Source organism: Phodopus roborovskii, unplaced genomic scaffold (genome assembly GCF_943737965.1).
Source record: "Phodopus roborovskii unplaced genomic scaffold, PHOROB, whole genome shotgun sequence".
Lineage (NCBI taxonomy): Eukaryota > Metazoa > Chordata > Mammalia > Rodentia > Cricetidae > Phodopus > Phodopus roborovskii.
In genome coordinates, this window is record NW_026126447.1 from 6,287,457 (window position 1) to 6,300,815 (window position 13,359).

The following is a 13,359-nucleotide window of genomic DNA, read 5'->3' on the forward strand; positions in this document are numbered from 1 at the left end:
TAGAACTTCAAGATAGGTCTTAAAATATTACATTCAGACAGAAAAGAATAAATGTGAAGCAGCATGGGAGGTTTCTGAGGTACATCAAAAGGTCACACCGGACACTGGTGTTCCTAATGTGGAAGAAATAAAGGGAAAGGGCATAGAAAAACTACTCAATGAGAGACAAGAAAACAATTGTTTTGTTTAAGCAAACTTCCTAATAGTGAAGAAAACATGGATATCCAGATTCAAATTCAATAACGCCATAGAACCCAAATAGAAAGGATGGGAAAGAAAGAAGGAAAGGAAGGAAGGATGGACAGAGAGAGGGAGGGAGGAAGGGAGAGAGGGAGGGAGGGAAGGGGCCTTACCACACATAGGACAAAAAAAAAAAAAAAAAAATCTTAAAGTCTGCAAGAGAAAAATATCAAGATATCAAGTCACATTTAAGGGCAAACCTATTAAACAGCAAATTTCTTATCAGAAATCTGGGAAAGGTTTGGACTGATGTATTTCAAGTCCTGAAGAAAGTAACTTGTCAACCAAGACTATCATACCAAGCAAGTCTGTCTGTCAAAAATGAAAGCAAAGATCATCCAAAACAAGCAAAATCTAATGATCATCAGACAATAGCTGCTTGAGGGAGATTACCATATACACGGCAGGTGTACAATTCACATGTACAGCACATGTGTGCACACACACACAAATACCAACACATATGATAATATTAAATTTTTTTAAAAAGCAAATTTAACAAAGCTGAAATGCACAGGCACTAATATTAGATCACCTGATTGTATGAAACATTTTACCAATTGAAAGAGATAGCTCTAAAACAATAGTGGGGGGTTTAATACCAAATTCTTCCCAACAGACTACCAAAAAATAAACACAAAAGTTAAACTATGTAATAGATAAATGAACAATAGATATTTACAAAATAGTCTGAACAACATTTACAAAACACATTTTTTTTTCCATCAAGTACTTTCAGTACTTTCAGTAGAAGAAACTATATCTTAACCTAGAAAATTAGTCTTAAACAAATTTTTTAAAAAATTCCTTTATCTTTTCTGGTCATAATGGGATTATGGAATACACAGAGATCAGATATCTACTAACCAACATGTTGGGACACTTCAGATACTATAGTTAAAAAGAATCTGACACCCTCTCTGACCTCCACAGGCCAAAACACTTGACTGGCATATATATGCACATACATATAAGTAAAAACTGGACAACACACTTATGAAGAAACAACAGACAACTGAGGAAATCAGTTAAAGAAAAATAAAATTAAAGGGAGGGGAATTTAACGTTTCCTAGAAACAAATGAAAATGGAAACAAAACATACCAAAACCCCTGGAACACAGCAAAAGCAGTGTTAAGAGGCAAGCACACAGCAACAAAAGCCTGCATCAAAAACAGCTTTCAAATAACCTAAAAAGATGCACCTCAAGTTCTCACAGAAGAAAAAAATTCAAGTTCAGTTCCCAGAACCACATCAAGGAATCATAACTTCCTGTAACTCTAGCTCCAAGGGATTTGTACTGGCTGATTTTTTACATCAACTTGACACAGGCTGGAGTCATTAAAGGAACCTCAACTCAGGAAATGCCTCCTTCAGATCCAGGTGTAAGGCATTTTTGTAGTGAGATATTCACTCTGTCCGCACCTGTTGCACTGACTTTTCCTATTGGGGGTGGGAACAGGGGTGGACTTGACCTGGGGGATCTAGGTCTGGGGATGGAGCCTGGGAGATCTCTCTTGCTTGCTGAAGGAGACAGAACATCCAGAGGCATCCTTGGGACAGGAACCTGCTGGCGTTCATCTGTCTCTGTTGTAAGTTATTTCTCCCTGAATAAACAAACATCTATTCAGCCTGTTTTTCCCAATCATTATTATTCCAGGATACATTTTCTTATTTAGTGACCAACTGGAGGAGGGCCCAGCCCATGGTGGGTGGTGCCATCCCTGGGCTGCTTGTGCTGAGTTCTATAAGGAAGCAGGCTAAGTAAGCCAGCATGCTAGTCAGCAGCAGCCCTCCAATGGCCTCTGCATCAGCTCTTGCCTCCAGGATCCCGACCATTTGAGTTCCTGTCCTGACTTCCTTCAGTGATGAACAGCAATGCTAAGTGTAAGCCCAATAAACCCTTTCCTGTCCACCTTGCTTTTTGGTCATGGTGTTTCATCACAGCAACATAAACCCTAACTAAGACAGAATTCAAAGTCTTCTTCTAGCTTCCATGGGAACTGCACTCATATGTACATACCTACACAGGGACCAAACATACACTCATAAATAAAATAAAATCTTAAAGAAAAAACCACTTGGTGAGATACCATCTCATTCCAATTAGCATGACTACTGTCAAAAAACAAACAAAAAAAGATAACACTCCAAAAAACTACCTTGTGATCCCAGTCCTAGAGAAATGAAGTCAGCATACAAAACAAAGAGATGTCTGGTTGTGTCCATGTGTCTGTCTGTCCACTGGTACAGCACTCCTCCCCACCCCCCAATTCCACTGTGAGCAGGGAAAGATCCAAGAAAACAAAACTTCAGGGCTGGCTACACTGAAATTCCCTTGCAAAGTAGCAAAGCAACTGTGATCTTTACAATAAGAATGAGTTCTATTGGCTGATAAACAGAGCTCAGGGCTAGGGCCTACAGCAACAAGCAGTTCTCAACCTGTGGGTCACAACCCAACCCCATTCAGGGGGACTGGCATATTAGACATTTACATAATGATTCATAATAGTAGCAAAACTATAGTCATAAAGAAGCAAGAAAATTATTTTGTTTGGAGGTCACCACAATATAAGGAATTGTATTAAAGTGTCAAAGCATTAGGAAGGTTGAGAACCACTGGCCTAGAGGAAGGATCAGTGATAAACATATGGATAGATTCTATTGGTGGAGTACACAGAGCCTCTTTCATAGGGATGTGTTCTATTCACTGAGACAGAACTCATGATATTGGAAGATACAGGTAGAACCTGGCCCCTAATAGAATAGCAAAAAATCACCAGGTTGATTGACCACTTTTCACTCTGGCTTTCCAGATGATTAGGCATCATTTATTTCCTTCCATTGAAGGTCTATTTGATTGAGAATCCTGGTTTCTCTAGTGCTTATTATAAGCTGTGCTTCCTACATGTGCTAGACTAGGTTTATTAGGTCACTTCTCACAACAGCTAAGGTATGGAAATCAGCCTATGTGCCCATCACCAGATGAGTGCATTAAAAAATAGGGTATATAGGAGTACTATTCTATCATAAAGAATACAAGCTTGTTATGGAATTGTAGGACATCACATCATGGAAAACAAGCCACACAGAAAAAGACAAGTCATTGTACATTCACTCCATGCACAGAAACAAACAAAAAGTAACATGAAAACAAATAGGGAGTCCTCAGAAACAGGAAGGGAAGTGGGGGGGGGCTAGAGAGAGCCTGATAGAAGGGTGCATAGGTAGGGTCCACACATTATATATGCATATCTGGAAATATCTTGGTGAATCCCATGAATGTACAATGAATATGTGCTAATAAGTGAAGCAAGCAATATTAATGAAAGCCAGTCTATTGATTTTTTTTTTCCACAACACTGAGTTATTTTGGTTTGCTGAAACAGGTTCTCATGGATCTTACGCTAACCTCATACTCACTATGAAGCTAAGGCTGACCCTGAACTCCTGATTTTCCTGCCTTTCCAAACCCAGGGAATGTAGACCTGATTTGCAGCACTGGTTTTTCAGACTTAGCCCAAGAAACTTTAGGGTTAAGAACACTCAACCTGGCTGACTAGAGGTATCATGTAACTATATGTTCCTGCACATCCCCTAAAACAGACTCAGCAGGTGTGAGAAAGAGCCAAGAAATTTGTATTTGCTTTTAATACAAAAAGCCACCATTGTAAGGATTCTTCAGTGCCTCCAGAGTGCAGCTGCTTTATCTGCTATGAGCACAGGATTGAGTAAAAGTTTGGAAACCTCAATCCTACAACAGTTCCACCTTGCTCCCCAGTGAATACTGCATCCAAGATTTGCAGGATGCTGTCTTCTGGCACTCTGAATTTCTGCACTAATAGGTAATTTTCCATTGAGATTTGTAGGTACACTCTGGACCAACACTGAGCCGAGAGCTGCCTTTGCATATCAGGACACTCTCAGAACAGGTGGGTTGGTTTTAAAACGTGGATTATTTGAAAACTAAAATATCCTTCAAATCTTAACATCCCATTAGAAATGAAAAGCCAGGCCCTCATACTTCTCCATCCAGAGAGTCTGTTTTATCTATTGCAGGATGGAGAATGAGAAGGTTCTCATCCATCAAATTTCAACCTTATCAGGTTTTGCTGTGAGCAAGCTTGTCAAAGTGCTCGGTGGTTACTTTTAAATACACAAAGGCAATTTCTTCAAAATCTTAATGAGGGATAGGTATTCAGTAACACAAGGACTTTTCCAGAATCAGCATGAGATGTGCTTGGAAGCTGGACACCACGGAGCCTCCCTGAGTCTTATGGAGGCAGTCAAGGGAGGAGTGAGCTGCGGTGCCAGGCTTCCTATCCCACAACACTTTGAGGAGCTGCATTTCCGTGTCTTCTTTCTGTAAGAGTTCATTTGAACAACAGACTTAGAATGTTAACAATAAAAGACAGATGGAAGGAAGGCTACGGACATGGCTCAGTGGCTAAGAACTCAGAGGACCTGAGTTCAGCTTCTACCACTGACATCAGGTGTCTGCCAGCCACCTGTAAGTTCAATTCCAGGAGATCCAACACCCTCTTCTAAACTGCACGGATACCCACAAGCATGGGATACATACATATGCATAATTTAAAAATAATAATAGGGGCCAAAGAGATGGCTTAGCACTTAAAAGTGTCTGCTCTTCCAGATGACCCAGGTTCATAACTAGGCACCCAAAGAGCAATTTGTAACTGTAACTCCAGCTCAAGGGAATTCAATGCCCTTTTCTGGCCTCTGTAGGCAGCAAGCATGTAAGCAAAATGCCCATAAACATAAAATAAAAAATAACAACAACAAAAAGTCTTTAAAAAAAAAAAAAAAAGGTCTCCAAGGGGCCAGTCAGCTGCAAAGGAAAGAACAAACATGCTCCTTGGTGCAAAGGTTGCTGTTGATCAAGATTCCAATGTGCAGCTTGGTTGACTGGGAAGAAGGCATAAACCACACTTAGCACGGTCCAGGGGTCTCCAGTGGACAGTGGTCTGTCACTCTCACATATTACATTTCATTACTCGTTTCTCTACTGCTAAAATACCATGGATCCACATCATCCACATCATTTTAGAAAGGTGAAAATTCATTCAAAAAAGGTATGTAGCTTAAAGGTTAGACATCCCTAAGGAAACTCAGCTCCAACCCAGTGCTGGTGTGTACTGCTGCAAAGACGTGTGCTAAAACTACTCCATTTCTCTACTTAATGACCACCATGATACACCAGACATCAAGGAAGTTGCTATATCCTATCCACAGGAATCCTGCAGGAGAGAAATGGACACCATGGTTCATACATAACAGGCGACAAGGGGGTGGAACTCAGTCATGTGACTCCATTATTGTCTTACCAAAAAAAAAGAAAAAATCAGGATTTTAAACTTTATTTTATTATTATGGTGTGTGTGTGTGTGTGTGTGTGTGTGTGTGTGTGTGAGAGAGAGAGAGAGAGAGAGAGAGAGAGAGAGAGAGAGAGAGAGTTGATCCAGGTGCTGCAGCAGGTTACGTAGAAGTCAGAGGAGAACTCTGAGAGTCATTCCTCTCCTTCCACTTTTATGTTGGTTCTGGGGGTAGAACTGAGGATGGCACGTACCGAAAGCTCTTTCACTCTCTGAGCCATGCCACCAGCCCAGAAACTGGGATCTGCAAGGACACAATGTCCTATGTTGTTCATTTCAACTACAAGGACATCAATTCAAAACATTTCACATATAATTAAAAAAAAAAAAAGTAAAGGGAGATTCTGTTCTGAGCTTGTTAAAACACCCCTTGTCAGACCTATGGTACTAAGCCTAACTTATCAGCATGAGACTCTGTTGTCTGATACCATGTATTGACAGAGGCTCTCAAGATGTACTAAATGCCATCCCAGTTTCATAGGTGGTAGTCCATCAATAAGTATCATGAAATGTAGACGGGTTCAGCTGAACTACCCCAAATTTAAATCTATACTTCATATAGCACACAGGATTGGGACAGCTTGATGATAGTAACAACTTTAATTAGAGTTTTGGCCTGTAGCCAGCAAATGCATCCCACAGAGCTGAGTGCCCAGGTACTGAAGCACACACTTGTCAGGGCAGCAGATGACAGGTCCCGTGACAGATGCAAGCACTGTTAGACAGTCTAGGGACTCCAGCTCAACCACAGTCCAACACAGGCTGCTATACATTAAAAAAAAAAAAAAAAAAAAAAAAAAAAAAAACACTCACCTGTTAAGAGTAAAATTGAAAGCCTGAGTCAGAGACATCAAATTTGAAGTAAACTCTCTTACATGCTTCACCTCTCTATCTGTCTCTGTCTCTCTCTCACACACACACACACACATACACACTGTATAAGGAAAATCTTAAGTCTTAGGGCCAAACAGGGCATCTAAGTCAGAGAGAGAAGGACATGAGGGTCTAAGTCACCTCCCTGTCAAGGCCTACAGAGTTCACTTTAACTGCCTCAGTCAGGGTGTTGACCTGGGAATACTTGTTCCTGCTCCCTTATAAATGTATTCTGAATTTGCTTCAAGGGATACAGGCCCTCTGGTGGCAACGTGGCATATAACAGGATACAGAGAAACTGCCACCCTCAATTTTTGGCCTCTCTCATTGTAAGATCCCCACAGTAAAATTAGAGCTGGTATTCACCAAAGCCTAACAACAGTGCCTGCACATTGCAAGCCCTCAATAAATGTGTGAGGAATAAACAAAACTACAAATTATAGCATGTGCTAAGTCAACTGGCACACAGTCTGCAATCAAGGCGATTAAAACCAACATGACAGCTGACCCTCATGGGCCAAGTTCTCATGTGCTTGCACAGTCAAGCACAGCGAGTCCACTGGTCTCTGATCCAAACTGCTCCCAGCAAAGGCATTGTCTCCCCATACACAATAAGCCAGGAAATGAATGCTCCTGGCATGGGCAAAGGACGGTTCGACCACATCTGAGAGAGGGCTAAGTTGGCTTGCTATTAAAATTCAGCGAATGTCACTCTATGTGGACTTCTATGTGGACTTTAAGTTAGGGCTTTTCTAAAAACAAGGTTGCAGTATTTCCAACTGATTTTCAAGTGCTTGTCCAAGGGAACAGAACAAGGAGAAACAGCTAGACCCAGTCCCAGGAACTGAAAACCTCAATACTTACAAGCTTGAACAGCATCGATCTTGCTGGAGCAGACCTGCTTTCAATGAATGGACTATTGTTCAAGACTCTGTAACCGTTCAGTTCAGTTCTCTTAAAAAAAAAAAAAAAAAAAAAAAAAAACACCTACCAGACACAATTTTTCCCTTGGGCCCCAGTGGCAGCTGAAACTTTTATCTTAAAATGTTCATCTCCCCAACACAAGAGACCATGTACTTGAATTCCCTTTTTGCTCTTGCTCCTAGGAACTGCCAGCCAAACCTTAAGTCCTTGTCTTCAGTCCCACAAAGGACACCACAAGCTTACCATATTTGCTATGGTTCCAAAGTCCTTGCCATCTTTTCCTTTGAAAGCCCAATACCTTTACCTTTAGTCTCGAGCTCATTTAATTGCATAACTTTACATAAACTACCACATGTGTTTGAGAAACACAGAAGAACAAATTACTTTTTAAAGCTTCAAATACTCAGAACACTGCAGAATTGTTTTATTGAGAACACATTATTCTGATCTGTAGAAAGTGGGGAATATAAAATTCTTCCTTTCTGCCAAATGCAATATATTCCTACCTATGGCCACTTTGCCAGCATTACAACACAGTATCTTAGGCAGATCCATGCCACCTAAATCATGAGGCTTGGTTAATCTGTAAGTAAGAGTAACATTCTATGGCTGTGGCCACATATGACAAGGTCAGCTACTTCAAAAGCTGCAGGTACACTCTATAGCTAGGGATCATGACTGCTTGTTGCCACCACTCCTGATAACAGTTTCCACTACCAAAGAGGTTTTGAAGACTGAACTGAATGTAGAAAAGGACTGAACTTGAAATATTTTTAAATACTGTTTATATGCTTTTCCTGCCCACAGAACATAGCAAAACTTAGATCTACCACTGGATTTGAGTGCCCTCATGGTGAGAATTGACTGTACAAGACCAGCTCTAGAATAACAACAAGGGCACCAAGAACTGCAAAATTAATCGTCAAAACCCAGGCATCTACTCAATAAAGGAGTTCTCAAAAGAAGAAATATAATGGTCAATAAATACATGAAAAAGTGTTCACTGTTCTTAGCCATCAGGGAAATGCTCCGAGAACTCATGACAGCCGAGTCATAATGGCTATCATCAAATATACATACATATATAAAACAACAAATGCACACAGGGATATAAGGAAAGAAATACCCTTATTCTCTGCTATGATGATGAAAACATGTATAGCCACTATGAACATCAGTATGAAGAATCCTCAAAAAAAATCTGAAAACAGAATAACCATATGACCCAGCTATACCCTTCTTAGTACATACCCAAAGGATTCAAAGTCAGTATACCACAAAGATGCTTAAAAATCCATGTTTATTGCTGTATTGTTCACAACACCCAAGGAACAAAACCAGCCTGGAAGTCCACAAATAAACTGATAAAGAAAACCTGGCACATATTCTGTGGAGGTTTGACTAAGAAATGTCCACATATTTTAGCACTTGGCCCCCAGCTGTAGGCACTATTTAGTGGTACTTTTGTGGCAGTTACACAACCTTTAAAAGGGAAGCCTTGCTAGAGGAGCATCAGGAAGCATAGGCTGGAGGTTTTATAATCTTGCTCTACTTCCTGTTCTCTTTGCACCCTGTGTATGGATAGAAAGTGTGATCAGCCAGTTTCCTGCTCCTGTCACCATGGTTTCCTTAACAGCTGTCATGCCTTTCCTGCAACAATGGACTCTACCCCTTTGAAACCATAAGCCAAAACAAACCCCTTTCTTATCTAAGATGATTTTTATCCTGGTATTTTATCACAGCAAAAGAAGGGAACTAATACATAAACACAGTGGAATTCTATATAACTTTAAAGGAAAATGAAACTGATATTTTCAAGGAAATGGGTGAAAGAAAAAAGCGTTATGTTAAGCAAAGTAAGCCAGACTCAAAAATGCAAATACCATGAGGTTAGGGATGAGGCTCAGTTGGCACAGAGCTTGCCTATTCTCACCACATAAACTAGATGATACATTTTCCTTCTACAATCTGCAAGCCACTCCCTTCCTCTGTATTCCTGTGGTGGGATGTTTCTACCTCTGCTCTGGAAATATGTCCATGTCTAGTAGACAGGGCTTATACAAGGTACTCAATGATGCCGGATTATGAGTAGATTTCTCTTCTTTTTGAGGGCAGAAATAGAAGCCACTGAGAGGTCTAGGGTTTTTGTCTCTATCAATACAAAGCAATGCCAGCAGCAGCTGTCGAGTGGGAGGCATTCTGAATAAATAAAGAACCTACTTAACAGCAACAAGCTGATAAGATATGCATGGCTATGTTTCCACCTGTGTTTTTATCCTAGCACCATGAAGCAAAATAACTACCTCAGCATGTTTCCCCAGACTGTACCTCCATGATCCAGTGTAAAACACCCTCTTGAGAGGAACACAGCTAGACCCCTAGACTATAACCAAGAGTTAAGCAGAGATGGCAATGGGGTGAAATATGAAATAATGAAACTGCCCAGACCACCGTGTCAGGAACATGTACAGAACAAGGCACAAAAGCAGTTACAATGAGATGCCAGGAAGCTGTGTGTTCCAAGCCAGTTCAGTCAAGTTAAGCAAGGAATACAGCTGTTGTCTTGTTCTTCCCAGAGCCTTACAACAACACTGTTTTCTTTGAGCACCTGTTCACCCTCCCCATAAACATGTGATTCTTAAGGAGGCTGCCAATGATGGCACACATGTGTACACACACACACACACACACAGAGAGAGAGAGAGAGAGAGAGAGAGAGAGAGAGAGAGAGAGAGAGAGAGAGAGAGGTACCCTCTCCTGCCAACGGAAACAGTATGACACAAGCTGGGAACCTCAGAACATCATCTGACTGGACTGATAGGAAGACAGCAGGGGCAGTATATTATGGGTCCTCCTTTTCTGCAATCAACAGGAAAGCAAAGGCTTCAGAAATCACACCAGGCATTTCATCAGCATCCAAAATATAGGAAACAGGTCTTCTATCAGACTACAACAAGCTGGCCTATTGCAGCACACAATGGGATACCCCTCTGGACTCATGACAACCTGCAAGCACAATTAAACAACATAAAATGTTTGCACTGTGTGATCTAATACCCTCACTCCTCAAAGTTTATCCTAGGAGTTTCATGAGAAAATGTCCACATGCTCAAAGATGTTAACTGTGCATCATTTAAATAGCTAAAATGTTCAAACCCAAGAAGGAAATTATTAAGTTCTCATGTGAAAGCTATCAGTAAGAGCATGTGCCATTCACTGGAGCCATTCTGTGTCTTACACAATGTGGAAGATGCCTAGGCAATGTGAATGATCTAAAACAGTGAGTGAGCAGTCTGTGACTGGATAGAGAAGCCAGGTACACCAAGGCTGAAAGTAACGCTGACCAGAAAACAGTTTGCTTCACTCAGGTGGCGGAAGTGTAGCTGATGGTTTCTTCTCTAAACCTCCAATATTTGTTGAAATACTTATTAGATTAGAGCATGCAAACATTTATACTTCACTTCACTCCTCAGTTACGCAGTTCATGCCGAAGATCAGAAAAGCAAAGCAGCCAGCACTAGCTCTTAGCTCTATCTCAGCCTAAAATGGATGATCCTGTCTTCACCAATCCTCAAAGTGCAATGCAGACTGCACTGCTCTCCACCAAGTCTCAGACTGAAATCCCTTAAATTCCTGTCTCCTCCTGCCTTATATTCCTCTCTCACCCAGCCATTCCACTACTGTCTCCACTTCCTTAGCACTGGGATTAAAGGTGTGTGATCCTAAGTGCTGAAGTCACTTTTGTATGACTTGTTTCTCCTTTATACTGGATCAATTTTGTGTAGCTCAGTGTGGTCTTGAACTAACAAGAGATTCTTCTGCCTCTGTCTCCTGAGTCCTAGAATTAAAGGCATACACCATCTATGGCTGTGGCTAGCTTTGTATTTTGGTCTCCAGTGGCTTTATTAAATCATAAATAATATATCACCACACCTCAGAGTTGACACGACTATGGCAACTGTGAATCCTGGCAACCCTGCTAAGAGCCAGTGGTACCTCTGGGTTCTCCTCCAATTCTACCTATGATAACTGCCCACTCCAGACTCTGGGGAGGTGACTCTTAACACAGAATCCATGACCACTCGAGCTCAGACTCAGTCCTCCCTGATACACCAAGGCTGTGCATGTAGACGTGACTCTCAGGAGGGACTCCATTAAAGCATGCTTAGTACTTAAGTTTAGATACAATTGAAATTTAATAGTGTAACAAATTTAGGAAGAATTATTAAATGCTAATACCCAACGTTGAATAGAACACAGTCTTAAAACAGGTCTGAGCCAGCACAATTTGTCTGGAGAACAGTTTGATATCTATAAAGTAGTCTTTAAATGTTGGTGGTAGGTTTGACTCAGTAATTAAACCTCTGTCAGAAACAGCCCATGAATAAATACTCACACACAGGAGCATTGTCGAAGCATAGGTTACAAGATAAAAATACTCTGCTTCGAAATAAGGGTCTGCTTAGTCATCTGAGGAGCAACCAAATGACTAAATGCACAGACACCAAAACCATTTCTTTAAAGAACATTCACAACCCCCCCCCCCCCCGGCATACCACAGGAGTGAGCAATGAATGAAAGAGCAGGACACAAACTATTGCCAACTTGTCAGAAATGGTGAGACGGGGTGACTAAGAGTGTCAAGCTGGGCCATTCCCACTAAGGAGATAAGGAAAACCCTCAGATTTTCTTCAGTTTTCTACATAGCATCCACCTCCCTATGAGCAGAAACCATCACAGGACCCAGGCCTGACGCACTACCCATCATGTCAGGAGGGCGGGAGGCACTCACATGGATGGTTTGGGCTCGTTTGTTCCCCTCTTGGTGGGCTTCCTCCAGGTCCTTCTCTAGTTTCAGCTTCTCCTTCTTCAGGTCACTCAACTCCTGGGTGACCTTTTTAACATTCCTGAGCAGTCTGTGGTTCTCTGTGCTCTGTGTGAGGTTTTCTGAGTGCAGCTTGGACAGGAGGACTTCCTTTTCCTCCAGGGCAGCATTGAAGTCCTCAGACCCCTGGAAGAGAGAAAGGCAAAGGGAGTTGGCTTTGACATACCTAGAAGACCTCCTGTTTTTGCCTTCCCAGTAAGGAAGAAGAAGAAAATAATAATTAAAAAAAAAAAAATCAAAAATCCTAACAGGCAGCATTCAGTATGCAAAGGCCAAGGAGTTGCATCTTGGGAAGATAGAGGACAAAGCTTAGGTTGCAGTTTTGTTGGGAAGGGACAAAAGCCCACAGTGCAGTTAAAAAAAGAAGAAGAAAAAAGACAAAATGTTAACAAAACTGACTTCAATGCAGTGGGAATATATTTGACTTTTCTGTTTCTCTGTATTTTCTAATGTTTTAAGGTAACTGAGCATGTTACTTTTATAATGGTTTAAAAAGCAATTTAATTCAGTAACTTTAAAGGGGTAGAAAATGGGGTTTGGAGTGTAGTTCAGTTGGAAAGCCCTTGCCTAGCATATGTGAAGACCTGGGTTTAAACCCCAATATCACAATCAGCCAATCAATAAGAATAGAAAACAAAGACAAAATGACAAGCAGTCATGGGCCCTAGCACCAGCAATGATCTCTTTTGTTACTATGGCTCACACCCAGAGATATCTGCAAAAAAAGGAGTCATAGGTTAGCATGACAGTCAAAGTCTACTCTGAAAAGACTCTAACATCATACAAGTTCAAGGGCTAAATGAGTCAAGGCTATCTTTATTTCATTAACAATTCACCTGAGAACATATTTGCATAATATACAAAAATGAACAACATGTTCTAAACCACCAACAAAAATAAAAAGAATGAACTGTAAAGTAAGTTCTAAGTTACAAAGTAAGATGGTTTAAATAGATTATTTGGTGATATTCAGCTTGTTTTGAACCAGCTAAGCAACTAGAAGCCTGGAAATATGTAGGGGAATGCAAATTAACACTGCCCTCTA

At 41.0% G+C, this 13,359-nt stretch overlaps 1 protein-coding gene across 3 annotated transcripts in view; it reads right to left on the bottom strand.

Moving 5' to 3' along the window:
- The window catches only part of Cdk5rap2 (CDK5 regulatory subunit associated protein 2), a 179,723-nt gene that overhangs the window by 108,500 nt on the left and 57,864 nt on the right, over positions 1–13,359 (bottom strand). For all 3 annotated transcript variants that reach the window (XM_051188037.1, XM_051188036.1, XM_051188035.1), the window contains exon 12: positions 12,222–12,440. In XM_051188037.1, coding sequence (XP_051043994.1) covers positions 12,222–12,440 — 219 coding nt within the window. The remainder of the gene's footprint in view (positions 1–12,221; positions 12,441–13,359) is intronic.